This window comes from Manacus candei, unplaced genomic scaffold (genome assembly GCF_025592945.1).
Source record: "Manacus candei isolate 608988 ecotype Guabito, Panama unplaced genomic scaffold, ASM2559294v1 h1tg000060l, whole genome shotgun sequence".
NCBI lineage: Eukaryota > Metazoa > Chordata > Aves > Passeriformes > Pipridae > Manacus > Manacus candei.
The window spans coordinates 5669826-5697325 of record NW_026138108.1 but is presented as its reverse complement, the minus strand read 5'-3'; the positions used below and the strand labels follow the sequence as shown (position 1 = coordinate 5697325).

General features: G+C 42.5%; 1 protein-coding gene across 5 annotated transcripts in view; it reads left to right on the top strand.

Moving 5' to 3' along the window:
- Window positions 1-26530, top strand: part of OSBPL5 (oxysterol binding protein like 5) — a 176818-nt gene extending 150288 nt beyond the window's left edge. For all 5 annotated transcript variants that reach the window (XM_051804009.1, XM_051804005.1, XM_051804008.1 and 2 more), the window contains 14 exons: window positions 3321-3540; window positions 7267-7451; window positions 8828-8909; window positions 9501-9599; window positions 11386-11482; window positions 12441-12539; window positions 13775-13872; window positions 15735-15824; window positions 18584-18720; window positions 21305-21490; window positions 22033-22171; window positions 23328-23445; window positions 24074-24176; window positions 25190-26530. In XM_051804009.1, coding sequence (XP_051659969.1) covers window positions 3321-3540; window positions 7267-7451; window positions 8828-8909; window positions 9501-9599; window positions 11386-11482; window positions 12441-12539; window positions 13775-13872; window positions 15735-15824; window positions 18584-18720; window positions 21305-21490; window positions 22033-22171; window positions 23328-23445; window positions 24074-24176; window positions 25190-25325 — 1789 coding nt within the window. In that variant the 3' untranslated portion in view covers window positions 25326-26530. The remainder of the gene's footprint in view (window positions 1-3320; window positions 3541-7266; window positions 7452-8827; window positions 8910-9500; window positions 9600-11385; window positions 11483-12440; window positions 12540-13774; window positions 13873-15734; window positions 15825-18583; window positions 18721-21304; window positions 21491-22032; window positions 22172-23327; window positions 23446-24073; window positions 24177-25189) is intronic.
- Window positions 26531-27500: the final 970 nt, after the last annotated feature.

The window sequence follows — 27500 nt, the reverse complement described above, 5'->3', positions numbered from 1 at the left end:
TGAGCAGAGGGTTTTTGGTTGCCAGTGACAGTGACTTCCTCACAGGGATTCAATCATTCTAATTAAATGCTTTCCCTACAGGGAATCTTACCAATTAAATTGGCATGCTGTTGTTAGGGGGCCAGTTAATTACATTTAACTCTATCTTCAAATTAGCCAAACTACTCTGTCAAGAACAGAAAAAGAAAGGGGAGATGATGGATATTATAGGGAGAAAAAAACCCCCTTGGGAGCTGGCAAAGGCACATTTTCTGTTGAGCCAAAGTTACATTTGTCTGCTGGCTGATTTGCTCCTTTCCTGCTGGGAAACAAATCAAGATTATACAGTGATTTTAAAATCCATGTCTTTAGTAGCATATGAAAATGAGAGGGAGAGAACAGTGCAAGTGAACCAAAGGCTAAAGTACTGTGTAAATTGTTGATTTTAGACAAGAGACCTTTAGGTACTAGGCACTCTTCTTTTTAATATGAGGTTGTATTTCTTGTGGCTTCCATGTCTTATCTCCAGCAACCCCAGGAATCTGGCTGGTTACTTGTTTGATAGGAGCTTAAGTTTTTTCTTTGCTTTGTGTAGAAGAGTGGTATCAAATCCAAAAAAGTCCTGGTCAGTGACTGATGTTTCCAGGAATTCCACTAAAGGAATAAAGCACTGGTATAAGACAACTCCAATATGCTGAAATGGTAAATTAGTCATGAAGAATTCCAGGCTATTCACATTCATGGTGGAAATCCAGTGCTGACTTTCAGCATAGTTATTCCCTCCCAGCTTTTACAGCCTGATTCAAAACCCATTGGAAGCCCCTGTGAAGTCTTTACACTGATTTTATTTCAAGCTCATGATGTGGCTTTTGTTTTTAGGATATCATACGTATTCAGTGATAATTCTGTTTGGAGGATAGAAGAGCCTGGCTCCACTCCAACATTTCATATTTGTTCCTGAGAATGAGGAGCATCTGTTTTCCCTTTGGTTCCCCAGAGTGGCTCCTTTGCTCTGGATGTGTTAAGTCTTGCCTTGTTTGTGGCTGGTGGGTAATCAGTCCACAGCTGAGTGAACTTTCATGTGAATTTATTTCCCACTTGGACTAAATCTGAAATCCTTGAAAAATAATGGGGAGGTCACAGGAAACAGCAGGTGACACGGAAAAACACTTGCTCTTCTTACAAATGTGAGATAAAAACAAGGGCTACTTCTCAGCCATGAACCAAAAGCCTTATAATGCACTGTTTTATAAGCATTTTTATCCCATGGAGAAAACTTTCACTAGGTAAAGGGAGCAAAGCAACCACAGGCAAAACTCACATATTTAGCTGATCATTGAAAAAATAAGAAATAAATTAGGTATTTAAATGATCAGCAGTTAATAACTTCCTGAACCTACCATCCAGGAAGTAGCTGTGGTGAGGAATCATAGGATAATCTCTCTAGACAGCTCTCACCTCATTTTTTTCTCTTTTATTATCTCGAACTAATGTATGCATAATCTGTGCATCTAGTGTATTTGGTTATCAGTCATTATATTTGCTGGTTGCTGCCTAAATAGAGAAGTAACATCCTGGCACTAGAATGATGAATATATGTAATGTCTAATAGCAAATTATTAGTGCTGATCATTGACTCTCTGATTTATGATCTTAGTTTTACTATACGGCACAACTGTAAATTAAAAAACCTCGTGGTTTGTATATACATATACACACATAGCTCTATATGCAGACATACCTACAGTTACAAATGGAATGAAAAGAAAGATTTTCTAAAGGCACAGAAATCTGTAGATGACACTTTCAAAAGAACTCTAGAAACTGGACTCCTCCAGAAACTAAGCTGTAACTGTTGCAGTGTGGCTTGCTTGGCAGGTTAAAAATCATGAGCTTATTTCAGTGCATAGTTGGAAGATGAGATCTTCTGAAAAGCTGAAAAGCTGAAAAGCTGCCAGTTCTGTGTTCTGATTCTTCTGTTGTTTTTTGGTTTGTTTTTTTTTTTAAGTTAATCTGGCTGTACCTAGCAATGCCTAATTATCTTAAAAAAAAAAAAAAAAGGAAAAAGAAAGAGAGGAAGACCAAGGGATGGGAACTTTCAGCATTCATCTCTAATAAAAATTGGAGCAAGCCCAGAATGGGCAGAGAAAAGGCCCATCATAGAGAGACTTCAAGCTTAACAGAACATTCCTGTGTACTGAGGAAAGAAATCTTGCTTTGAGAGAGAGGAGGACTACAGGAAGTTACAAAGATCCAGGGCCTGTTTAGATCATCTGAAACCCCTTGTATAGGAAACCTTTTTTTATTGCTCTGAGTGCAATTTTGCATGAGAACTTGAGAAAGAAATTTTCAGAGGAAGAACAGGCTGAGAAGCTCAGCACATGAGAGCAGTGCTAGGCCATGAAAGAGGCAAAGTGTGTGCAAAGACATGTATGAATAGGGAAAACTGAAGCTTGTGCTAAATATCACTTTTAAAAGTGGGCAGTTAGTGAATACTTCTCAGCATCTGACCTCTGGCCCATGTAATCATGTTTGCCATCTGTCATATGAACTGCTTCTGCTTTTTCAAATGGAGATGCTATAGGCTACTTGAGAGAGAATTTTTGGCATTCTCCCCATTCTCTAAAGCCTGGATCACTGAGCATGAAGTTTGCTACATCTTTCATACTTTCCTTTGGATGCTCTTACAATTTGAATCTTCTTCTTACATGTAATTGTCCAGTCCACGCTTTCAATTCAGTTCTTCTACACAGCATTGTCTGTGGAAAGCCCATTCCCCATTAGTTTGGTGGGTGAGGGAAGGATGTGTGTGTGAAAATACTTGCTTTTATTGATTTTTAAATTTGTCTTTTCTAGTGTAGGGCTGACTTAGGACCACCCTGTTGAAATAAAGTAGCAGTAGTACCAAAAAGAAAATGTATCCCATAGTATTTTCCTGTATGCTACAGTCCACTGATTTGCTTCTGTAAAGGGAAAGATCTCTCCTGATTGACACTTTAGTTCTCTAGTCGGCAATGTAGAGTTGTTAGTGTGTGCTCTGTATCCCTCTGGTGTGTGGGCTCCCACGCAGAGCCAGTGACAATTCTGTGTAAGGGTGGTTAAGTGGAGCCGTGTGGTGTGGCACATTTTGAGAAGTGCAGTTTGGAGGGGAAAATTTTGATGGAAAATATCTCCCTGTTTCTGTGATAAAACCCCTGTTATCCAGGAAATCAATGTCTGAGACACTCCTGGGTTGCACACCCTATTGTGAGTCCCGGGGGTGTTTTTATCGTGTCTAAAAGGCCTTAAATAATGTGGCTTTATAAATCATATTGAAGCAACTAATGAACTGTGTGTTGCAGTTTGAATGAATCAGCCCTGGAGAACAACCACCATTTGGAAAACGATGCTTTTTCGGACAAGTCCGAGAGAGACAACGTAGAAGAGTCAGAGAACGAAATGCATGAGAACAGTCGGAAGACAAATGAAAGTGAGAGTGATCAGTCAGAAATACATGGAGAGGTCTCTCCGGGAAGGAAAGGGACCACTTATGTTGAGCAGATCTATGAAGAATTTGGAGAGGTAAAAAAAAAATAATAAATTGGTTGCTCCCTGTTTCTGTTAAAATGTATCTGTTCACAATATTTGTTGTTCAGCCTTTTAGATGTATGGCGGGTAACAGCCAACTTTGTGAGTTCCAGTGTTTTATAGATAAAGCAATGCACAGTTTTCTGCTAAATTATGTTGAATTATCATGTGCTCTAATAATTATGCATTATGAGCAGCAGCTCTGTGCTTTGGCATGTTTCCAACATCAGTGATTGCTTTAACCAGTTATTGCATTAAAGAGCTGCACAGCACTGGCACATTTGTGGAGCCAGCGGGAGGGGAATTATTATTCTGGGCATGTGTCCCGGCCAATTGGGGTGCTCAGTCCTTGTGTGATACAAAATATGATACTTCCCTTTTTTTATTATGCATGGAACATCCTTTTTGTGTGTCTGAATGGAGCGTTCGAGCCACTTGATTGCTAAATGACAGTTGCTTGTTGGAAAGCCATTTCTCATGTCATTTAACAGCAGGAGGATGCATTTCTGTTCCATATAGGAGCCTTTGTTAGCTGGATGTCGCTGTGACACCTCTGAGGAAGGCAGTGGTAGAGAGCTGGGGCAGCCAAGTGTGTTGTTTGAGAATTGGTCTGAGCAGGCAGCAGAGGAGCTCTGCTCCAGTGCTGGCAGAGCTCTGAGCACTCCCTTGCTAATTGCTTTGAACAAGGAAGCTAATGTCTTGTTGATGCTTCAAAGAAATGCACTGCTAGAAAGCTATTTCTTTCCTAGAATCACAGAATTACAGAGTCATTTAGGTTGGAAAAGACCCTTAAGATCAACTAATTCAACCATTAATCCAGCATTGCCAAGTCCACCAGTAAACCATGTCCCTCAGCACCACATCTACATGGCTTTTAAATGCCTCCAGAGGTGGTGACTCCCCCATAATCTGTTCCAGGCCTGTTCCAATGCCTGACAATTTTTTCAGTGAAAATTTTTTTTATAATATTGAATCTAAACCTCCCCTGACATAACTTGAGGCCACTTCCTCTTCTCCTATCGCTTGTTACCTGGGAGAAGACACCAACACTCACCTCTCTGCAAACTCCTTTTAGGTAGTTGTAGAGAATGATAAGGTCTTCCCTCAGCCTCATTTTCTCCAGGCTAAACAACCCCAGTTCCCCAGCTGCTCCTCACAGGAGTTGTGCTCCAGCCCCTTCACCAGCCTCTGATTCTCCTCTTTCAATGTTTTCCTGACAGTGTACTACTAATATTGGGGAAGCAAATATAGTTAAATATATCCTAATTACACCCAACTCCTCTTTTGTGCATTTTTCCCCTCAAATTCCCCTGCAGACACACAGCAAATGAGAGCTGGGTTCAAACAGGGGATTTTGAATATAGATGAGCAACTAAGCAGCAGCAAAGTGAAAGCAAACTTAATTTCTGTCAGCTGCTTATTCTGAAATCGCCTTTTGGCACATGACAAACTTGTCCTAGAAATGTTGGTAGAGTAGGATGATATTTTGGTGTTTGAACAAGCCTTACAGCCAGCACTGATGTGTGTATGTGGGTGTGAGAGAGAGATTTCTGCAGTTTTACATTAAAATAAAAAAATGCACTACAAACCAACTGTAAAGGACTCAATTTCTGTTGTAGAATGACACTTTGTGCAGCATTAAGTAAGGATAGCTGTAGTGTGACTGCTCAGGCAGAGGTAACATCTGATGGACTTCCAAAAAGAACTGTCGTGTAGCCTTGACCACTGGGTGTTTTGTTAGATTTCTGTTGTTGGCCAAGAGATGGTGCTGTTGTCACCTGGGACACACAGGTAGGACAGGTTGTTGAGTCTGATCCCACTGGTGAGAGTACCATAGAGAGAAGTAAGTTGTTGTGTGCAATGAGGTAGCTTTTCTCAGCAGTGAGTGCAGATGTATCAAGGTAAACAAGTGCCAGTAAAGTCATATGTCAGCTTAAACTGAGACTGCCTCTCAGCCTGTGTGTACAGTTTGGGTGTGGCAGGGCAAAGGTCACAAACTGGCACTGTTAAATTTTCAACTTGGCTTAGAGGGCTTATCTGGAATGTGTGCACGTGTGCAGGTGCATCTCTATGCTTTGAAAGGCGTGTGCTTCTGCAGTTGATGTTTCAGCTTTGCCTTGTTTGCAGTAGGAATGTGAAGGCAGAGACAGTTGTTAGAAGGACTTTGAGATTGCAACAGTTGGTCTAGAATATAAAATAGATACCTCAGTACATAGAGGTAACCTAGAACCCCTTTTTTTCCACCAAGATTTTAGTTTTAATGAATTATAAGAAGGGTTATTGAGGATGATGTATTTCAGGGCAAAGCAAACGGAAATTACTTGAAGTTGTTTGTGTCCTCCTGCACCTTATCCTCTGTGTGTTTTCATCTGTCCCTGGTGCAGTGATTTATTCTGAGTAATACCTTGTCCAGCAATTTCAACATGGCATAAATTTACCTTGCCAATACCTGCACACTTGAGAACCTGGATAAAAAATGAGAGTTCTGACAGACCCATGTGTAAGCCCTAGATGATGCTGTGGTATGTCATTTCTTCTTGGAGGTTCAAGCTGTGTATTGCATCAGATTGTCAAAATAAGAATGGTACAATAATGGAAAAACACTTAAATGAAAAGAACTTTGTTGTTCCTGAGTCTGAAATTCTCTCAGCCTGCAAGCCCTGTATGACTAGTAAACTGACTATGACTAGAGGGCTGATTGATGGTCAGAAAGGTGGTACTGGAAATGCTCAGGTGATGAAAATGAATGTTTAGTGATTTACACCACCTACAAGTCCTATTGGGATATGCTGTGTCCTCTTCTAAATTGAAGTCCCTTCCAGAAGTGGATCTGTGGTTTTTTTCTCATAGAAATCTCTTGCCTAAAGTCAGTAGTCTAAGTCTAAGCCTAAGTGTTCTCTTTCACTGTTAAATTATGATGCCTAGGATGCATTCAAATGACATTCATATTTGAAAATTTAATTTAATTTTCTTTCTCTGATGGCTTGAAAGGCCCATTCCTCCATGTTATACATCTCGTAGCCCCATTGAATGTATAGGAACTATACAGTTGAAACTGAAACCACCGCATAATCCCTGGCTTTTTTCACCATTACCCACACTTCTCTGCAGAGGGTGCTGAGCAGCATTGTTGGGTTCTGGAGTTTTTGAGCCTGTCACCTGTCAGTGGGACCTTTACCTACTGACACACCAGTTTGTCTTGTTTCGAAATTGGAGAACTGCTTCCATTCTCTGTTGATTACTTGTTTGTCTCCTAAAATTTTCTGCACATATAATAGTATATCTTACAGTCTCTCATTTGCTGAGAATGGGACTGAGAGGAGCTTCTTATATGCATCCCACCAGGCCACAGTGATGCTGTAACAACCTTGGGCATGTTACACCTCCTGAGGACCTGAAGTGCAGAGTCCCTTTGGCAAATTTTGGGCCAAGTCAGCCCATTGCAGTCCTGAGGTGTGTGGAGACAACGGCTCAGGAAGGAGCACCCTGCCTTGTAACAACTTTCACAGATGCCCAGGGCTTTCTGTACCACTCACTTTATTGCTCTGGGGATTCATTCCTACTGAGACATAGCTGATGTCTCTTTGTGATGGTGTAGGTGAGTATTCACCCTTGTGCCAGGGCCAGGTATGCCTGGGTGAGCTTAGACCTGCCAGGTAAATATGCCCATGAGAAATGGTTTTCCTGTTTCTGCCCTGAAGTTCCCTTTTCCCATTGTAGACAGGTGAATCGTCTCAAACAGAAACAGTCTCTGAGGAGAACAAGAGCCTGATGTGGATCCTGCTGAAGCAGCTGCGTCCTGGCATGGACCTGTCACGAGTGGTGCTGCCCACCTTCATCCTGGAGCCACGCTCATTCCTTAACAAACTCTCTGACTACTACTACCATGCTGACCTGCTTTCCCAGTAAGCAGCATGAAGAGTGTGCCTGACCTGGACCCTTTTTTTATATTTATGAAAATATGTGTTGGTATGCTTGAAAAGCTCCCAAATAATACCTAGGTCGCTGGGTTCAACGTAAACCAAGCCAGGCACCATCTGCAGTGATTTTTTAAAGATAAACTGCTGCCGGTGAGGGATGAGAAAGGAGAAGTTAAACTCCAGGCAAAACTACTTTTGCGCTGCACATATTGCCAGCACTGGCTGGAATTGATGGGGATTCAGCTGATGCCTTTGACTATCTCACAACAGAGCTGTGCCACCTCCTGGTGTACTCATGTACAGAGGGGAATGGGACAGAGAGTGAACGGAGAGGTCAAGCACTTCTGCCCCCAAAAGCAATATAATTATGTTGGTTGATAAACAGATAAGAAACATGTTTTAAAACCACTGATGAGAGAGGCCTGCTGGGAGCAGCAGAGTAGAAAGTAGGAAACGTTATGCTTTCAGGCAGGACCTGCCTTCTCAATGAGGTATGCCTGGTGGATTGTGAAACTACTGTGTGCAATATTCTAATAGCAGCACTAGTTACTCAGTGCAGTTATTCCACTGCATCTGGCTGATTATAAAACTGTGGCATTTTCAAGCCTTGTTTGTGGTATTTGTAACATCTGAAGTTCAGGAAGTGGTTCTCCTCAGTGCTGAGATCTAAGAACACTTTGAGAGGTTTGGAAGTTTTGTTAAAGAAACCTCTTTGTGGTATGGATGATCCTTCTAAATTTTACAATAACTTATCCAAGTTGATTTTTAAATCTGATTAAATGGTTGGAAATACCAGGAACTCTATTGTTCATGTTTACTTCCTGCTTTGTCTTCGAGGTGTTGGATGAGGTGACCTTTAAAAGTCCCTTCCATCCTAAAGTATGAGATCTCAAAGTGGGATAGAGACCTTATAGCACACCAGCTTTAAACATCTTTTAAGGAAGAGGGAAACAAAGAAAAAGAGACAAAAATAGAATTGTCTTTGATTTTGGTGGCATAGGTATTACTGTTTTTATGACTCACAGTGTACTGTTAGCTCTGACTAAATGCCACTGTGAGTGGCAGTCCCACATTAACCTACTTGAATGTCCAGTCAAATCCAATACACTCCAGAAATATTTTTAGCCTTTCTCTAGGAGTACAGGGCAAGGTTTGCCCCTTTTAACAGTTTATTTTTGTGTTATATGATGTGTGCTACGAAAAAAAACTATTAGTTCTGCTGGCAGATACCTTTGTCACTGGCAGCAGCACAGAATCCTTTAGTTCTGGGGAAATACTATTCAAATTAATGTTGTTATACTGGTAAGAAATGAATGTGATGTGTGACCGGTATAAAGAGCATTTTATGTTCTCTTTTGCAGGGCTGTCCTTGAAGATGATCCATACACTCGAATGAAGCAAGTTTTGAGGTGGTATCTGTCCGGCTTCTATAAGAAGCCAAAGGTAAAAGGAGGCATGAAGTTCAGGTTGTAATGGCCATTGCAATCTTCTGCATGGTTATGTATTTCTCTGTTGCCTTTGCTTTGACAATTTATCTCTTCTATTGTTCAGAAGACTTTGATCATTACTTTTAAAACTGAAGTTGCACTTGGTTTCAGAGTAGACAGTGAATGCAAAATAGTGTTGATCAACCTCAGAGCCTTTGCACTAGTTAGAAGGCAAAACTAGTCATTAACAAGTAACATGTCCTGGAATGCAAGACTTTTCCCTTTGCTGAAAACTGGTCTCCATTCTCTTTTCAGGCCTGTTAGTACCACTATGCTGTGTTTCCACATTGTTATGCACCTGCTACGTATAGTAGCAGCAATAATAAGGTTTGATCATCTTGTAAGGCTTTGATCAGGCAGTATTAAATATTAAATTGGTGAGAATAGCAGATTAATCCATGGCTCAGATTAAAATATTAGATTAGGAGAATAGATGTAAGCTAGTTTAAAACATCAGGGAGAAAATTATTATATTGTTTTGTGGCCATTTGTAGAGTTGTATTGCAAATCTTCATTTGTAGCAGGTTATGATTACTTGGTTTTTCAGGGAATAAAAAAGCCATACAACCCTATTCTGGGAGAGACATTTCGCTGCTGTTGGTTTCACCCTCAGACGAACAGTCACACATTTTACATAGCAGAACAGGTAAGTTGCTTTACTTGCATGCTCTGGTGTTGCAAACTGCAACCTGTTTGCACCTCCATGCATAGAAATACATCTCACCCTAGGAGAGGAACTTGAAGCTTTGTGTAAATATCCAGAGCAGGACATGCGGTAAACTGGTTGCTGATCTTTTTTCTTTTCAGATTTACAGAAGTTATGTGAGGTTTGGTAGGCGCTCAAGACTATAAAAACAGGTCTCCCATATATATAACATCAGCTTCCTCAATAAAGACCTTTTCTATGGGATTCTGTCCTACTGTTTTCTTATTGTTGATAAAATGTGTGTTGTTTTACCTCTGTCAAAAGGGACATAAAACACACAATTCCTGTCTTTTATTTCTAAACTTTCTATAATGATTTTGATAGGAGTAAATTGAGGGCTTATCTCTATGTCTTTGTGAATAAATGAAGGGCAGAGATCAAAAGTAAACTGGCCTGAGAAAATGTACTTCGACAGTTTCAGTGTTAATAAAGGGATAGAATCGTAGAATCATAGAATCAGCTGGGTTGGAAGGGACCTCCGAGATCATCAAGTCCAACCCTTGATCCACTACTGCTGCGGTTGCTAGACCATGGCACTGAGTGCCACATCCAGTCTATTTTTAAAAATCTCCAGGGACGGAGAATCCACCACTTCCCTGGGCAGCCCATTCCAATGGCTGACCACCCTCTCTGTAAAGAAATTCTTTCTAATATCTAGCCTAAACCTCCCCTAGCACAACTTGAGACCATGCCCTCTTGTCTTACTGATAGTTGCCTGGGAGAAGAGACCAACCCCCACCTGGCTACAACCTCCTCTCAGGTAGTTGTAGAGAGCCATGAGGTCTCCCCTGAGCCTCCTCTTCTCCAGGCTAAACAACCCCAGCTCCCTCAGCCTCTCCTCATAGGACTTGTGCTTGAGTCCCTTCACCAACCTCGTTGCTCTTCTCTGGACCTGCTCCAGCACCTCAATATCCTTCCTGAACTGGGGGGCCCAGAACTGGACACAGCACTCCAGGTGTGGCCTCACCAGCGCTGAGTACAGGGGCAGAATCACTTCCCTGGACCTGCTGGCCAAACTGTTCCTGATACAGGCCAGGATGCCATTGGCCTTCTTGGCCACCTGGGCACACTGCTGGCTCATGTTCAGCCTCCTGTCAATCAGCACTCCCAGGTCCCTTTCTGCCTGGCTGCTCTCCAGCCACTCTGTCCCCAGCCTGTAGCACTGCAGGGGGTTGTTGTGGCCAAAGTGCAGGACCTGGCACTTGACCTTGTTGAACCTCATCCCGTTGGAATCAGCCCAACTCTCCAACCTATCCAGGTCCCTCTGCAGGGATCTGAGAACCACGTGGACTTTGCTAAATAGACTCCCTGTTTCACATGCACTTTTTTTCCTATTTAATCAGATAATTTTTGCTTTGATAAAATTTTTATTTTAGCCACTGCATTCATTTTATGGAGATTATTCAAATGGTGACCAAAAGTTCTGCACTGTTCATTTATTGTGTTGAAAATCTGACTACCTATTGGCCTAAAGTGATCTCACACATACAAGCTCAAGAAAATACAGAGTGGGGGAGAAAGTTTAGATATATAACGTTCTCATATGTAATGAGGACAGGCATCATGTTCCTTCCTTTAACATGGAGGTTAATGGTGCAGATGGGGCTTAGTCCTGCAGCCTCTGTCTTGTGCTCTCCCTGGAGCCTGTGAGGTTGTGTGTGTACCCACCTCTCTGTTTAACCTGTAAAAACTGCTCTGAATGACCTCTGCCTATTTTTTGTTCTAGGTCTCCCATCATCCGCCAGTGTCAGCTTTTCATGTCAGCAATAGGAAGGATGGATTCTGCATTACTGGCAGCATTCTAGCTAGGTCCAAGTTTTATGGTAAGGCATTAAGTTTAAGCATCCCCCAGGTAATATTGTGGCATTGGTTTTCATTTGTTTTTCAATCACTCCTGAGCGCATTGAGAGCTAAGATCAAAGAAATGCTTATAAGATCTAGCATCAGGATAGCCTAACTCCTTATCTTGGCTTTCATAGGTTTTCCCCATTTCCACCATTACAGTGTGAAACCACACTGATATTAAAAAAAAAAAAACAAACAGATAGAAAGATTGAGAGTTTTAAAAGCCTGTTTTTCTGAAAGCAAAAGTTTGTAAGAATGTATTGGCAGTTGGTTGTCAGACCACTTTGTGTGTGCTCATAGTTGAGTCACTTTACAGCTATTTGACCATCCAACCGACAAGTGCAGAAGTCTGTATAAATGTAACACCCTTTATCTAGCTCCCAGGTCCCTGAGAGCTGAACCCCAGAGCTTCAAAATGTCCTTGAATCTTTTAATATCAGTGCTAACAGCACAACTCCAGACTCTGGAACTGTGTTGCTGTTTGAAATAGTTTTTTTGTTTAGACAAATGCCTCTTAATTGTTATCTTCCACTAAGTGTATTTGCTGAAACACTTGTAAATAGTCTTTGCTGTCCTTCTGGCAATTTTTTTTTTTTATCTGGGATCATACACAATCAGAAAAGTTGTGAGAACAGAAGGACCTGAAAAACTTCTAAGCATTAGAACTCTTTTCTGCACCCCACTAGTGACCTGTTTAATCTACTTCTCTTTCTGCAACAGGGGCTAAATGCCAGAGCAAATGAGAGCCATACAGCAGTTTGTTAGAACTGCCTGCTCCAGCTGCATGATTTGCAGGGTCCTGAATTATGAGCATTTCATATCTTTTCTTACATTAGTGACTGACATTTAAATGGAAATGTTTTTTCTAAAGTAGTATGAGGGACCGAGTATAACATGCATTTTTAATGTATATGTATTTGTTCTTTTAAATTATAGGTAACTCACTTTCTGCACTGTTGGATGGGAAAGCAAAGCTGATGTTTCTAAACAGAGGGGAAGACTATATAATTACTATGCCATACGCCCACTGTAAAGGTAAGTTATGAGTCATCAAATAGGAAGCAAACAGAAAGAATAATACAATGGTATCTTACTGACTAACTTTGCACTGGCTCTCCCCTCTCAAGTAAGGGACACCACAGGGACTGGTAACTCCAGAGAGCAGTTGCTCCACACATGAGTCACAGCGCTCAGCAGGAGACTGGTCATCCTCAGTGAAGTCTTTTTGTTCTGTCTGTGCAGAGCTGAGGAGGGAATTAGGCCCATCTGCATTAGTTTTAACACTGCACAGAAACAGAAAAATACTGCATATATGCACTGCAGATAAAGTGGAGATGGAAAGAATAAGACTACATTTCTGAGCTTCTGAGGATAAAAAGTTTTTCTTATGTTAACACTGAAATTGTTTAATATGTTTTCTCGCTTTCTGGGAATAAAGGAAAATCCTAAATTCTCTTCCAATTTCTTTGTTATTCTAATCATTGTATTCCTCAGAGTATGAGCTGCCTCAGTGAGGCTGATGCTTATTACTGTGTGGCTTTGCTCTGTTGAGCCAGTGTGCACCGAGGCTGGGGGATGGCTGCTGATTCACTGCTTCTCAGGAAGCATTTCTCCTCAGGAAGCTGTGTCGGTGGCATTTCAACCACAGTGATAAAATCAGCAGTTGGATCCAATTTTGATTTATGAATATTTTTTAATTTGGCACCTTGACTTCAAGGTTAATGTTTATGGAGGGGCTGGATACCTGAAAACAGTAACTTCTGTAAATCACACTTATGCACTGCAGTGCATAAGTCTTTCTCTTGTCGTTTTTCTTTTTCTGCAAACGACCTCTTCAGCAAATGGTAAACATGTATAAGAAGAAGTCCCCTACATGACTACTGGTCTCCCAGATTCTGCTGAATCCCATTACAGCTCGTCTCTTCCCCATCCACCCTGTGAGAAGCAACTGGGTCTGTTTAAGCACTGGTATAAATGAAGTTGCAGGGCACAACCTTCTTTATTTTTCCTGTCCCACTTTCGGCTTGCCACAGGTGCAATATCAGCACTGGTGAGTCAAGCTATTTCCTGGCTGGTGTAATAAATGGGGAATACAGACTCAAGAGGATTCTTCATGTTTATAGTAAACAACCAGAAACTTCAAGTTCCATCTTTTCAAAACTTTAAGCCAAGTAGTGAATTTCACAGCATGTCAAGTGAGAGCCGGGTTGACCTGAGAAAGCAGATAGTTTCCTTTGGGACCTTTCTTAAGCCTCTTTTTTAACTTTCAGGACTTTTATATGGTACCATGACAATGGAGCTTGGAGGGAAAGTTACCATTGACTGTGAGAAAACTAACCACAGGGCAGAACTGGAATTCAAGCTGAAGGTAAGAGACTTTGTGGCCCCCATTTTGAATGGGTCTCATGCTTGTCCCTGTGCCCCAGGCAGGGTTTGACCATACACACCAGATCATTTTTATACCAGCAGCGTGTGTGTGCACCACAGCTGGCCTACCTGGAGAGGAGGCATCACCCTGCAGTCAGTTTTGCCTCATGCAACTTGATTTGAACCCAGGAAGCCTTAGTTTTACGCATGATTTTTTCACTGTCGGCTGGCTGGCTACTGGCCAAACTTCGTTCTGAAAGTTTGGCGCTGACAGCATGGTTTCTGTTCAGGCAGGTACAATTATTTCTGCTTGAAAAATACAGCAAGGTGGCTGTCACACTGACAAGCCTTGCACTGACTTGTTCGTGTATCTAGTCCCTCCCCTAGGAAGCCTGATGATGCAGATTTATGGTATGCAGGCAAAATGGAAGAATTTTTGAGCATTCCTGCTACTACATGTATTAAAATTTGGGAAGGAAAATGATAACCTGTAACTTTCCTTGGGCACTTAACTTGCTTTTTAAGGAGCATCTGTTTCTTTTCTGCTCCAACTAACGATTTCTTGCCTGGGAAAAAAAATTAAAGAACTGAGAGACTGCAGGACTTCAGAGTTGCAGCCTTAGCCATGTAAATGTAAGAGATCACTGGAGTTAGAGGAGTCTTTTGCAAACTGCATTTTTTTCTAGGGCAATAATAATTTTTTGTCTTTATTTGCCTTTTACAAAGTGAACTGTTTCCCTGTGCACTTTCTTGACATTTGCACATGCTTGTCTTTAAAGCCTGTTCTTCCCGTAGGCCTGGTGTACTGTGTTGAGGCCAATGGGATAGTGCCCTGACTTTGGTCAGTGTCATCTACCTACAAACTCTTCAGAACTTAAAGTGCAGACCCTTCTTTCCTAGCTTGAAAACAATACCCTGAATCTAAAGATGACTCAGAAAGGACCCTGTGTCTTAATTACATGCTCTGCTTTGAGTATTTCTCATCTACCTTTTTTAGTATAATTGTTAGAAGTTAAAGGTAAACCCTATAACTCCGTTATTAATTTGGATTTGTACCAGTTCTCTGCTGGATTGCAAATGCTTGAGATACTCGTGATTTCTTTATCCACGGGTGTTGTGTGAAATTTGGTTTTGTATTGTTATTTAAAAAAAAAAAGTTCCTTTGCACAAATATTATTGGAAAGTAGGTGCTAAAATGACTGAAGAAATGTTGTGTGGTATGAATAGAAGAGCTGGTCACTTATCACTGCTGTTTCCTGTGTTTGGCAGACAGGAGATGAGGGGAATTTTCCATTGTTCTGAGAATCTTTTCCTTGATTCTGGAAATACCCTTTTTCTTTTTTTTTTTTTTTGTTTGCTGCTGGTGAGAACTTCTTCACTGGCAAATTGACACAGATGCAGTCATCAGCACTGCCACACTGTTGTTGCTGTCCCATAAGCAGGAAAAGTCAGCATTGGTGGTGCTCCTTTTCTTTGGACAAGGCTGCAAGTATAAGAGTGCAAACTGTAATGTGATTCTGGACAATGGGAAGGATTTGTCCACATGCACTTATCCCAGTGTCTAGCTGACAATAAATAAGTGTATTTGCAATGAAAGTGAGGCCTTGTACTGCTGACTGTTGATGCACCTGAAGGTTTATCTCCCTTTCTGCAGCTACAGTGATTTTGGTGTTGCAAACAAAAGGAAGAGGGCACAATGTGAGATAGTCAAAATCCATGTTAGAATTCATTCTGCCTTTCCCCAGAAATAGTGGAAGTCAAGCAGGTTGCACTTTCCTTCCCTACTGCTGCATCACTGTGTTTGGTTCCCTTCCAGTTCTCACTAGACTGATCGAATTTTCTGTTCCTGTTCTCCCCTGACAGCCCTTCTTCGGTGGCAGCGCGAGCATTAATCAAATCTCTGGGAAGATTAAATCGGGAGAAGAGGTGTTAGCAAGTCTCAATGGACACTGGGTAACACATGATAATCGAAGTTGCTGACAGGTTAAGTGCTCATGGCAGCAGGGTGCGTGGGAGGATGGCAGCCCTTGGCGGGCTCCCTGCGATGGAATGGGCGCTGCCAAGGGCCGTGTCCTGCCTTTTCCCGCCAGCCCCAGGGAGTGCAGGCGAGCGTGTCCTGCTTCTTCCAGGACACACCTCTCAAGGTACCTCTCAAGGTCATTTACACTTCAGTAGTCCCATCCACTTGCATTCCCAGAGCATGGGTCAAAGCTGGGAACAGTAAGGAGGGTTTTCATCAAAGCCAGTGGTTCTGTATTTAGGGTCTGAGGCTTGGGACGAGCACTGATGGCAAGGGATATAGTGTGTGTTAGGTGGGACTGTGAAGATCATGAGGCTTCCTTTTGTCTGGTGTGTTCAGTACTTCCTCAGTTACATCAGTATCAGGGAAGAACTTCACAGGGTTTTGAATTCACAGGGGTTTGAATTCAAAGGGTTTTAAATTCATTATTTATGATAGCAGACAGTTATTCCTCTGTTCATGAGGTGAAGGACAGAGACATAAACTCAGTGAGATTCTATTGTGTGTGCAGTTCAGAGCACCTAGCACCTTTGTGCACTTTGTATACACAAGTGAATCACTTCAAGTCATCCTCAAGCACAAATCCAACAAGAATAAACTTGCACGGTGAAGGATGTAGTCTAGTTTTGATTGAAACTCCTGGTAACTGTGGCAAAAGCAGTGAGCACTGGGCTTTGGGATGGACATTGGCTAGATATTTCTTCTCTCAGCAACATTTGGACATCTACAGTGTCATTACAGTTGTCCTGTGCTTCCTTTCCAGTCCATAGAAATTGCCACTTCTGAGACAAGATTTGTCTCATCCTGAAGGAGGTATTTAAAATAGGTCAGGTGAAATGTGCCTGGATAAAGCCCTTTCTGTAGTGAGGTCCTAACCACAGTGTAGCCTTTGGTACTGGACTCGTCCCCTCAGACAATCTGTCTTTTTACATAAAAAGCTAATGCCCATTTTGAAATTGGGATATTTACCCTTTCTGGGCTTATACAAAGTGATTTGCTCCCTGTGCCCAGGTAGCTTTTCCATCCTGAGCTCCCTTTCCTGCAGGATGGGCCTTGGCAATTGTGAGTTGTGCTGGGCTGGGGAGTACCTTGTCTGTGGAGGGTCCTGCAAACACCATCCGCAAGAATATGTAACCGAGGGGCTCCCCTGGGGCACAGAGCCACATGGTTGTGTGCTGCTCAGCTTCCAGCCTTCTGTTTATTTATTCCTCCCTTGTTCTTTGTCCCGGTTGGTTGCAGTGCACAAAACTATAATGATGTATAAAAGAAGTTAAAATGGCTTTGAAAGGGTGGCTCTGTGAGCCACTGTTTGCAATTGTGTGCTGTGAATAGAGGAGCTACACTGATAGGAAGGGTGCCTGTTCTCCTCCCTCCCTGCTGAGTGTATTGGCCTGCTCTCCTGGATTTTCTCTGATACTGTCCAGTTTCCTGACAGAAACCTTTGCATTTGAAAGGTAAATTCTCTGTCTCAGGACCTGAAAACCCACTTGAATAAAGAAGGGAAGCAAATTCCAATGCTTCCCAGTCCTAGGATCACAGCAGCAGCTGAGTGCTTTGTATATGCCCCTTAGAGAGGCATGTAGCGATGCTTGATAATGCCTGCCTGCCTCCTCCTATCTGCAGCTGGGGGTCTCTTCAGGACCTCAGATCAGTGCTGGAACTGGCATCTCAAGATACGGCAGAGGAAGTCCTGAGGGAGACTTTGAGGAGGGATGGTAGTCCCTCAGGGTTGAAGGTATTTCACAGCTGAAGATGTGATGACTTTGAGACATACATCACGAAACGTGTGCAGGGGGAGAAATGCAGCCAATGGGATGCAAAGAAATTAGGCGGCTATGGGCAAAGCCAGTAGTCATGACTTAAATAAGGTTTGCCTGATACTCACACCGTGTCCAGGCAGCTGAATGGCATCAATATGCTGCTCATCAGCTGTAACCATCTGATTCATTCCACTCGCAGTCAGTGTCAGGCTGTTCATTCTGTAAACTACCCTCTCTGGCTCTGTGGCATTGCTGTGTCTGTGAGCCAGGCTGGGAAACAGATCAGTTAAGCAGGGGCATAACAATATTGTCTAGCCAGCCTCAGATCAGGGAAGTGCTGCTTAGTAGTTTGTTGCCAAGTAGATTGGCAAAGAGTAAGAATTGAAGACTGATGACATTTCGAAGAGCTAAATGAAATTCGGGAGCAATAGTAGAAAAATCTGGCTAAACTCAAAAGAAGAAAAATGTGAAAGAGTATCTCAACTTTAGCTCTCCTTTCTGGAGAGGATGTTATTTCAGGGGGCTCTGTGTGAGATTTCAGCATTGAGGAATGGAAGAAATATTGGAAAAGGAGCTAGGGCTCTTGTTTATATGTGCTGGGTGGTAGCTGGGAGGAACAGTGGGGAAAGAAGAGTATCTTAGGGCTTCTTGTCCCCATGTTTGGGGACAAGACTAATAGGAGGGACCGGGTCCCTTTCTAATTATTCTGTGATTAATTCTGCCAGTGCTTCTGGAATGCCTCACCTCATTAGTTTCTCTTAGAAACTTTCAGGAAGCATTCAGTGAGATTTTATGGGATAGAGGGGGAAATAAGCCTCCTAATCGAGCTGTATCCCTGATCAAAATCCAGAAGCAGCTTCCATTTGTCAGGTTTGTTTTCTGCCTTGTGTTTCTGATTGTCATTAACATTTTCACCTAATTCTGCTTCTCAGGATGGGGAAGTGCATATAAATGAGTTGAAAAGCGGGAATGCAGAAGTGTTCTGGAACCCAACCAGTGAAGTACGAAGGCAGAGGCTGAAGCGCCACATTGTGCTGTTTGAGGAGCAGACGGACTTTGAGTCAGAGAGGTAGGGAGCTCGTGGAATGTCTCGCTGCCTCTTCCCTGCCGGGGGCAGGGCTCTGATCAGAAGGCTCCAAATTCCTCAGCACAGTCCTGGAAAGGCAGTGACCTGCTTTGTCTGCACATATTACCCAGCCATTTACCTATTTTTTTCCAGGCTATTAGCTCTGGAGTATTTTCACGAGGTGTAGCTCTGAAATAACCAGGGACCTGGGCTGACAAATTATGGAGGCTACATTTTATCTGCTTGATATAACAACTCTACTTGGACTCCAAAGACCATGAACAAAGTCTCTGTAACTGCTGGAACACTTTATGGAAGGGCAAGGTGTCAACCCGCGGTTGGATATCTTGTTACGAAGGGTTGTTTCAACCACAGGATCTTAAATTGTGGAAAGTCCTGGCATCAAGAGAAGCAGTAGTTTGAACCACATAACAGGTTTTTATGAAAGAATACAATTAAATGTATGTTTAACCCTGCTTCATAATCTCAGCTGAGATCTCCAATGAAGTCTGCACCAGGTTTTTTTAGTGATCTAGGTTACCTAAAAATGTAGTCCTGGCAAACAACTTAGAAAATTGAAGGAATGACTAATACGTCACCAGACCAGTTGCTGGGCAAGAACATTATTTGTTGAGCAACGTTATGTGGTGCTGGCTTCAAACCAGCTAGTTCTGCCACTCCTCTGGTTTGGTCAGCCAGCACCAGGCAACATGCCAAGCCAGCACATGCAGTTTGCTGCCTGGCTCTGCATTACATGCCCACCTCTCTGTGGGCATCTGATTTTGGTGTTGCATCACATCACAGTAAGAAGATTCCCCTTTTCCTAGGTAAAGAAAGGGATTGCATGAAAATAAAAACATATGAACATATAGTTTGTTTTGGACAACAGTGGACGTTACGGGCAATAAAGTCTGTATTTGTAACTTACAGTTGTGCAATTGCCATTTCAGAGCAGACTGCAGTACATTTCTCTATTAATCTTCAGAAGAAGATTTTTTTAAAGGAGACAAGAAATGTCAGTCTTGTGGACAAAGAATCTCCAGTTCTCTGTTTACCAGGTTATGGCCAGAGCTGACCCTCTTTGCTACATCAGAGATTAACAGTGATACATGCATCCAAGGGAAAGAGGCAAGAGGGAAAATAGAGACCCCTAACAGACATTCCACCGAGCTCCTTATGCTGACATTTGTATGAATAAATTACCGTCCAATCCACCTGAAATCACCTGAAAATCACCTATTTTCACAAATGTGGGAGAGCCTCTGAAGCTCATACCACTATGCAGCTCACTGTGGAGGGTCTCTTTGCCTGACACATGCAGCTCTTGATGGAGTAATTTGCCCTTGTCAAACAGTTTTGTGCATGTCCCTCTGAGGTTCTTAGAATTAGAGGACTTTACACCACTGCATTCCTTAGGACAGACTTTACACCACCTCAGTATTTTCTCAGGCCATTATTTCCACTCCTCCCCCACCCTCATCACTGACTTTGAATTGAATTTCCTTCCTTTGTTTCTGAGAGAAAATATTTATATACAGAAAAATGGGAGTGACTTGTTAAAAAGGAAAGGAAAGTGTTCCTCTGCCTTCAGTAATTATCTAAGAGGCCGCATTTTTGGAAGTGTGTTAATGTATGCTGATAGAAATATAATGAAAGCATCAATATCCCTTTTAAATTAAGAGCTTCACAGCAAGCTCCAAATTAAATGAAGTAATGTATTCATCTTCTAAATGGAAGACGAGTGTTTTGTGGAGCTGGGAATACTGGAACAGCCTGGATCTCCTGTGCATAGTCTAACCACTTGGTAATGTGTTGGGAGGGCTAGCTGCTAGTCTCAGAAGTATTTCCAATCTGAAATGAAGATTAAAGTGCTTTGGCTAGAGGAACTGTGGAGAGGCCTATCACAGCTTGGCTATAGTAAAAAAAAAAAAAAAAAAAGTAATGATTTTTCTCTCGTAAAAGGCAGATCCTCTCCCCAGGGCAGAGGCTCAGTGAGACATCATATGACGGATCACGTATCCTTTGGCAGCTGAAGACAAGTGCGGGTGAGAGCCTGTGCTCGTGCTCGCAGTTCATCAGCACAAGGACCTGTCCGTTGCTTGCAGATTGAATCAGCTGCCTGCAGATCTGGTAGCTAATTCTACATAGGAGTACAATATGCAAGATATGCACACAAATTTGTTTTCCAGTGCTTTTAAACTTTAAACATAAAGCCTTTGTTTGGGGCATAGACATTAACACAAAGGCTTCTAAACTGAAATGCCTGAAAGGGCAAGGAAGAGAACAGATTCTCCATCAGTCACCTCTAAAGAGGCCTCTGATCTTGGTGAATTGAGCATAACGATCCTATAACTCGCACAGACAACACTGAAGAATTTAATGAATATTGTAGGTGATGTTACCTAAGGGAAAGTCCCCTGTACTTCAGCAGGTCGTTCAGTGTTGCCATTCTTTAATTTACAAGCCAAAACTGAGGCAGAACAATCCTGTTACAATAGACCAGACAAGTGTCTGCTCTGCAGTTCCAGCTGGCAAAATGAATCATTGGTTTTGAGGTGGTTTAACTTGCTTCCCTGTTTATTTCTAGGCTTTGGCAGCACGTTACCAGTGCAATAAACAAAGGTGATCAACACAAGGCAACACAGGAAAAATTTGTGCTGGAGGAGGAGCAGAGGAATGCTGCCCGGGAGCGGAGGGAAAATGGCACGGAGTGGAAGCCACTGCTCTTCCAGCACGATGCCACAACGAACGAATGGCGCTACAAATACGAGGAGTGAGTGCTGGGGTTGGGGGTTATGAGCAGACCTCACTGCTTGAGTCCCCAGGGGTGCAAGCAAGGTTACAGACCTGTAATTGGAGTCCTGCCATTTCCCAAACTATGTCCAGAGCTTGCCCTTTCTGAGCTCCATGTCATCATTATAATACATATTTCTGATGCTAATTGGGAATAGCTGGAAATGGGGGCTCAGCAAAGGAAAATCCACTATGTCATTGGTGCGAATCCCTATTGCTGCAATCAAGTGTGGAGTCATTTAGCAGAGATTTTCTGCACTGTGCGAGCAGAGTTAAAAACTGTGCTCTCCTCCCCTGCCAAGAAGGGTGAAGCCTCTGGAGACTGAACCCCCTCATTCATGGCAAGGAACTGTGAATGTGGAGGAAAGCATCTGCTACTCCTGTCACTGTATCTGGAAACTCTGGTTACTGTCAGGGATGATTGCCTGCCCTGAGGCATGTGGAATTAGTGTATTGGTCTTAACACACCTGGTGTGGGATTCTTGCTTTTCTGATGGTATTTTTTTCATTTGGTCTCAAAAGTCTAAGGCCTTGGGATCCTTTGAACGACATTGCCCAATTTGAGAAGGATGGAATACTTCAGACAATGGAAAGACACTTATCTACAAGGATGTCAAACCACAAAACAACGTGCATAAACAATCAAATTACACGGCACAAGGTAAAAAGCCTGTTTTGGGGAATATAGTATTCTTTAGGATTGCTTAAATACACAACCCTCTTCTACGGCATTTTCATGTAAGCACAGCATAGGCTGAAAGGTTTGTTTTGGATAAATACAGCTTATGACTGTAGACCTGCATCATCATACCATCATTAACTCCAAATAATTATAATCATTGGTTGACATATTCTATCCATTTTGGCATTTTTCTTCCACCTAATCTTAATGAAAATGACCCTTTAGTGGGTTTTGCACATGACTGAGCTGAACTTCACAGTTCAGTGGTTCCAAAGCAGAAAACTTCACATAGGTTTTGGAGTGCAGAATTGAGATCCTGCAACTTCAATTTCAGTCTTTGCCATCAGCCTTCATCACTTACTTTCTCTCAGACAAGACAAGAAACCTCTCTCCATCCTTTCCCTTAAACAGAGATGATACTTTCTTATCTCACTGCTTTCATCTTTAGAGTGATATATGTCATTGATAACACACTTCTTAAACGTTGAACTGCTGAACTAGCTAAATATAACCCGTATCACACTGAAAAACTTGTATCTTACTATGTATGTAGACTTTTCTTTTATAATACCTGAATCTGAATGTCTCTGAAGCATTGGGAAGTTGAGGTTTATAACTGCTTTTCAGACCCTCTGGTGAGAAGTTTGAATCAATGTGTTTGGTTTACCCATCTAAGAGGTAGGAAGAAACTTTCTGAAGCGCATGAAGAAATTAGGCATAAAATTTCTGTGATATTTAAATCCTTCATGCACCTTCTGAAAAATCTTCCCTGGGAAATTTGATTCTAATTTTTTTTTCTTTTCATCTTTTTTCTTATGTATGTAGTTGAGTGGGTACACAAGTCAGCAAAGGAACTATAAGGTTCATCACCAGTATGTGTCAGTTAAAGCTACAAGAATATTTGGATAGGTGTCTTAAGGATGTTGTCATTTGAGGAAATGCTTGTCTACAGGGCATGTGTGTAATATCCTTAAGTAGCTGTCAGGAGTCCAACTACCAGGAGTTGCTGAGAAAGCAGTCAGACTTCCTAATCTCACACATATTTCCCAGCACCCCGAATTATTTTGTTTAAAGCAGACACCCGAGTTTCCAATTTGACATCAACTGAGACTCTTGTAATCTCTGTTTAATCCAGAGGTCTGCCAAGGACTGCAGGCGCCGCAAAACCAGTGATCAGCCGTCCAACCACAGCCAGAATACAGAGAGCAGCTGTTCAACACCAGAGTCAGTGCAGGAGCTCTCAGATGATGATGGCAAGTATTTGTGTATCACTGGGTCAGGCTTTAATGTTCTTCCCTTTGTACCTTATTCCTTGAGCCAGCCCTGGGACATCTCCCAGCCCGGTTAATACCATGGGCCAACAGCCCACAGGCAAACACACAGAATGTTCTGCATTTCTGTTCTCTGTATGTATTGCCTCTCTGCCTTACACTATCTATGCCAACAAGGGCTTCCCACTCCTGGCACAAACATGTTGAAAAAATACACTGACATTCCAGTCAACAGATAGGAAACAGCCCCTGTCATTCTCTTTTTTCTGCATTTGTTAGAGGTGACCTTGAATGTTTCAGAGATAGGGGCAGGTGCGAGCACTCCGTTCTCCTCCCCTCAGCTGGGGAGCATGCTGCCAAAATTGCCTGAGAGCTGACTGAGAAACGGCTCTAAGCCAGTGTCACAGGACTCGTTCCAGCGGCCTGAGTCTTCAGGGTGGAAGATTCTGTTCCCTGTCTCCTTCTCCCTGTGTTTCTTCCTGAAAGCATCCCCCTGGCTGTGACAATTAGATCACAGCCAGCCGCTTGCTGGGTGAATCTGTGTTGTGTTTCATCACTACCCCTAGAATGGTGATGCAAAACATAATTCTCCTTCAATACTTTGCCACAGGGTTTGAAAGCCTGTGTGCTCAGTGTGGGAAAGAAATGAATCACCTGAAGGAAATTCACTCAGCCGTCTTATCTCTTCAGAGAGCCCAACAAGACATACACAGGTAACTATTTGCTGTCATCAGATCAATTATTTTAATGGGCTGAAAATAACCTGTGGCGTTTAACTCCTCACTGTGGCCTTTGGAGGGTCTCTATCAGCTGCTGGAGTGCATTTAACAGTTGTTTCTATAAGTAACCAATTAACACACAAAGACAAACCCATTCCCTGCTTGAAAGAGTGAGGAAATCCCTTCCTCTTAAGAGTCTTTATGGCCAAAACTCTTCACCTCAGCATGTTTCACACCTAATGGCATTCCAGACTGCAAAACAGCTGCAGAAGTTGGGAGGGGCTGGGTCGTGTCCTGGCTACAAATAAATCTCTGCTAGCCAAAAAGGTGTGAGGTCTCCCTTCTTGTAGAGCATGTTTCTGATTTCCTTGGTTTTCTGTAGAGATGCAGGCGTGTGGTCTGAAAAACTGGACTCCATGGTGAAAAGCACTAACTTCCCACATTTTGTTTAAATGGCTAATTGGTGTCTGAGGGAAGTAGTGACCACACCTGCTGCTGACAAGCAGCTTTGCCCTGCAGACACCTGTAGCCGGGACAGGGGAGTTATTAACTGCTACATCTGCTCCAGGGAGCCCTGCTGGTTCCCCACTGTGTATTATTCAGCTCTCCTGAGGCTTCACTGTGGTGGGATCACACGAGGCCCACCATTTCTAGATGCCAGAGTCCTTGGTGACATGGCTTTGGCTTCTCTAGCTCTTGGGGGTGTCCAAGGCAGGCTCTTGTATTTGGGAAGTATAGGGCATAGGATTATGAGTGCTGAATAAAGTGATTTCTTGGTTTTTGTACCCTTACACCTTCAATGCCAATCAGCATGCTCTGCCTGATCCAGCTCCAGACAGAAGTACTAATCTCTCTGTTAAAACAAAGAGGGAGGTAGAGTCTGTGGGGGCACAGTGCTGTACCTGTGAAGGTGTCTCCCTCCTTATGTGGAAGTTCTGGGCGTGTGCACACGTGTGAATGCACACCTCCCTCCAACCCACAAATAATCGTACTGCTTTCTTTTCCAGAAACCTCAGTGCTCTGAACAAAAAGTCCTTCCACAGGAAGGCCTCTTCTGAAAGCTTCCTCCTGGACTCTCGCTGTTGGTTTCTCCTCTGCATCTTTCTTACGTGTCAACTATTCATTAATTATGTCTTCAAATAAAATCACTACGTTTGGCAGCAATAATGATTACTGGCTGCAGGAGGGGGGCCACTCGCGCAAGGAGCCCAGAGAGGCACCAAAGCACTTTAGAACCAACGCGGCAGAGGTGGAAGAAAGTGGAAAAACGAGGTTAAAAAGGGACCTAGGAACCTGCAAAACTTTGTTCCTGCAGATTTTGTCATTTTTGCCTTTTACATGTACATCTTCAAGGACCTCTTAACCTGTACGGGCCTTAATGCTGAAGCCAAATGTAGCTTTAATTGTGCAATTTGTTTTCTATGTCTTGTCATTTTCTGATGCAATTAATAATTACCCAGCAGTATTGGTAACCCCAAAATGGTAAACACCCCAGTGTTTTGGAAAGGTCACACCGGCCTGGGTCATAGCTCCAGGAGTGAGGGAGTGCAGCTGGGGAGCTGTAAAGAATTGATGTCCATGGTGCCTGTCCGGCTGCCTTTAATTAATTATGGGAGGGAGCACACTTGGTCCAAAAATCCACCCCCGGGATATTAAGTCATGATCTGTTTTGTCACACACAGAATGAGACCTCAGGATGTGTTTTATTTTCCATTCCACAGGAACTGTAAATATGCACAATTTCCTAGAGCCGTTCCTCTTTAGGAAATGGGAAGTATTCAGTGAAAGCTCCTTGTTTGTTTGCGGAGCTGACTGGTGTACTGGATCTGGCCCATCGAGTGTAACGTCAGATATGCCTGTTTGTAAAATCTGGTCACTTACTATTATTGTTATTATTTGCTATATGGCTGTTTTATAATATCACAGACTAGCATTGTAGAGAGAAATCCACTGCCCCAGCATAGGCGAGAAGGATGGGAGAGATATAGGTGTATGTGTGTTCGGTCTTAGGCACATTTTTCGTCAAAGGTCAGGAAAGAGAGAGGGTTTTGCCACTGCATTGTTCAACTCTGTTAATAGTCTTCCTATTTTACACCATTTTTTAAAGATTTGCAATATTTTCTGTAGACTGCGGACAATACTAAGCCTTTCTTTTCTGGCCTGAAGTAGTTCCAAGTGGTAAGTACTGCTATATATACAGCCTTAAAATACTTAGTGGTGGTGCCAGTCTGGGCTATCTTTCAATGTAAATGTTTCCAAATTTTTAAATACATTCCTCGTCATAATCCCCAGTTAGGGGACACCTGTTTGTGCTTGATATGTTGAAATAAAACTACACACAACTTTCACTGACAGTCTATCTGACAAATTATTTTTGGCTTTGTATTTGATAGTGTTTTACAGGTATATCACTTTTTAGAGGAAAGTCTACAGGAAAAGGCCTCCAAGAATCTCAGACACAGGCCATAAGTTAGAACAGCAATAGCATTTTGATACCCCTCTGGCTGAAATTGTTTGTGTCTTCTAATTGTAGCAGTTTCCTCAGAAAGAAAAGTGGTTGCCTTGGTTTTCACTGTTGTACATGTAAAGGTACAGACTTGTCTTGGATTTAGAAAACCTTTATATTAAGGAGGTGACTTGATGACAGCAAATAGATACTTCCAAGAAGAGAACCACAGCTCTCTGACGTGGACAGGATGAGAGCTGGCATCTGGAAGCCATCAGGGAAGTAATCACAAATAATAAAGGCTGAGTGACTCTTGTTAGCAAAAGTCTCCAGAAAACCAAAGGATTCTTGATCCTTGAGGAATCATACTTCAAGAATGTCAACATTATTGATTCAGATTGGGTGTCTTTTTGAAGGACATCATCCTAGTCACCCTTTCTGAGGAAGTCTGACCTGTGCCACAGATAAAACTTGATGAGATGGGGTCCCCCCACCTCTGGCTGTCAGGCTATGCAAAGTCCTGTATGCACCTTGAAAGTGTTCACCGTGCAAACACATCTGCTAATATCCTTTGAATGCTTCAGCAAGTCAGCACATCTCTGGCCTGTCAGCACAGCTTTCCTCATCACACACATCCTGCTTTGGAATTATTTGAGTTAAAGATAGGAGCCTCTCTGCTTCTGTAGGGCTATTTACAATCTCTTGGATACAACTGTGTGTGGGTTTGAGAAATGCTTACTAAAACAATAACAGGGAAAAGAAAACAGCCCATGCCCACCTGAACCAAAGAGAAGCAGTGCTGAGAGGAAGCATCCGGTAGGTGTAAATGCAAATGCTTGAAATTGTTTGGATCATTTCCATTTTACCAAGCT